The 1,953-nt window shown below is 40.9% G+C and overlaps 1 protein-coding gene across 1 annotated transcript in view; it reads left to right on the top strand.

Moving 5' to 3' along the window:
• Window positions 1-63: 63 nt before the first annotated feature.
• Window positions 64-1,953, top strand: part of SARC_08708 (CAMK/CAMKL/BRSK protein kinase) — a gene marked incomplete at its 3' end in the record, with an annotated part of 10,324 nt that continues 8,434 nt past the window's right edge. Inside the window, exons 1-3 of the mRNA XM_014297305.1 lie at window positions 64-185; window positions 681-776; window positions 1,358-1,482. Coding sequence (XP_014152780.1) covers window positions 96-185; window positions 681-776; window positions 1,358-1,482 — 311 coding nt within the window. The remainder of the gene's footprint in view (window positions 186-680; window positions 777-1,357; window positions 1,483-1,953) is intronic.

The raw sequence follows: 1,953 nt of genomic DNA, 5'->3' as shown, positions 1-1,953 counted from the left end.
CTCTATATATGTATGTATATATTCAAAGATATATATATAAACTTCATCACCCACGTACACCCGCAGAGTCGGTGGCCGCGCATCAGGTGGAAGAGATGTTAGAGAACGCGAGGATAGACAAACCAGTAGACCTGTTTGCTGGCGGTAATATGTCTGCCATCCATGACCTGGACCAACTGAAGAAGGTACGTGTGTGTATGTACAACATAGTACACGCCTGTACATCTGTAGAAAGAAATACACACATGTGTATGTGTAGAAAACAGTACTCAAATGTGTATGTGTACAGAATAGTACAAATGTATATATGTACAAAATAGTACGCAAATCTGTGTACGTACAAGATAGATGTCTGATATGTAGCACCGGCAATAGTACTAACGTCAATACTTTCATTCACTACCAACAATTAGCATCCAATAGCTATACCTATGGTGACCAATGTTCCCTTACCATTGTCAATTTTACCATCAATTACTGTCATTTCATATCAATCCCTCATATACATACTTGATTATATATCTAACATTCAACAGCTAACATATAGTGTTTCATTCGATACTTGATTATATATCTATCATTCAACAGCTAACGTCTATAGTGTTTCATTTGATACTTGATTATATATCTAATATTCAACAGCTAATGTCTATAGTGTCTCATTTGTTCCGTGATTGTAGATTCGTCGTGTAAAGCACTATGTAATGGAGAAGGTGTTGGCGAGTGGTGCGTACGGACTGGTGCAGCAGGGCTTCAACGAAATCACACAGGAGAAGGTATGCGCTACAGTGGTTGTATAAGGCTATTAGAGTTATCGATGATGATTGTACAAGGCTATTAGAGTTATCTACAGTGATTGTGCAAGGGTATTAGAGTCATCTATGATGATTGTATAAGGCTACGAGAGTTATCTACGATAATTGTATAAGTCTATTAGAGTTAACTATAGTGGTTGTGCAAGGGTATTGGGTCCATCTATGATGATTGTGTAAGGCTATTAAGAGTTATCTATAGTGATTGTATAAGGCTATTAGAGTCTGATATGACAGCTGGTGCTTTCAAGTACTATTCACGTGTATGTAGGTATATCTAAATACTCAGTCCCACAACAGAGAATCATTTTGCCAGAACAATGCGCGTTGCCAATTGTTATTAACCAATATGGTATTAGGGTATTAATATCGAAAACCTAATATGGTTCCTCTGGCCACCCAATGTATCTCATATCACCACTTAGTCGTGGTACTACCAGTCATTATACCTAAGTAGACGCCTTTTGCGTAGCTTGTTGCTCATCTGTGCGCGTGTTGTCTGTGTTACGCTCATCTTCTGTGCGCGTGTTGTCTATGTGGGTCAGGTGGCGATAAAGATGATGATCAAGTCCGAGAAGGATGTGGACAAGGAACTCGAGGAATTCAAACTGCTGCGACAGATCACTCACCCGTACATCATCTCAGCCGTGGATGTGGTGGAGCGAGAAAGGTACGTACGCCCCTCTATAGGATAATCAACCCCTAAACCCTAGAACCCTAAACCAAGATCACTCACCCGTACATCATCTCAGCCGTGGATATGGTGGAGCGACAAAGGTATGCCCTCTATGGGATAGTTAAACCCTAAAACCCTAGAATCCTGAGGCACACAGGATAGTGAAAAGACACTCCTGGCACTTCTGATTAGTTGGTGTGACGTATACGGTCATGTTTCAGCATCGCAAGACACCCCTCGCCGTACTACTTCAACTGTAGTGCGGAGGTGATGGCCAATGTTAGTTATTGTACTGCCCCTCTTGTCTACATATCTATTTATAGATCTGGCCTGTGATTGGACCACATGATGGATACTCCCATTCACTTAATGTTATTGTACTGCCCCTCTCGTCCACCTATCTATTTATAGATCTGGCCTGTGATTGGACCACATGATGGTATACTCCCATTCTACTTATTGTTA

The sequence above is a fragment of the Sphaeroforma arctica genome (genome assembly GCF_001186125.1).
Source record: "Sphaeroforma arctica JP610 unplaced genomic scaffold supercont1.810, whole genome shotgun sequence".
NCBI classification, from domain to species: Eukaryota; class Ichthyosporea; order Ichthyophonida; genus Sphaeroforma; species Sphaeroforma arctica.
The sequence above is the reverse complement of the archived record's forward strand: the minus strand, read 5'-3'. Positions and strand labels throughout refer to the sequence as shown.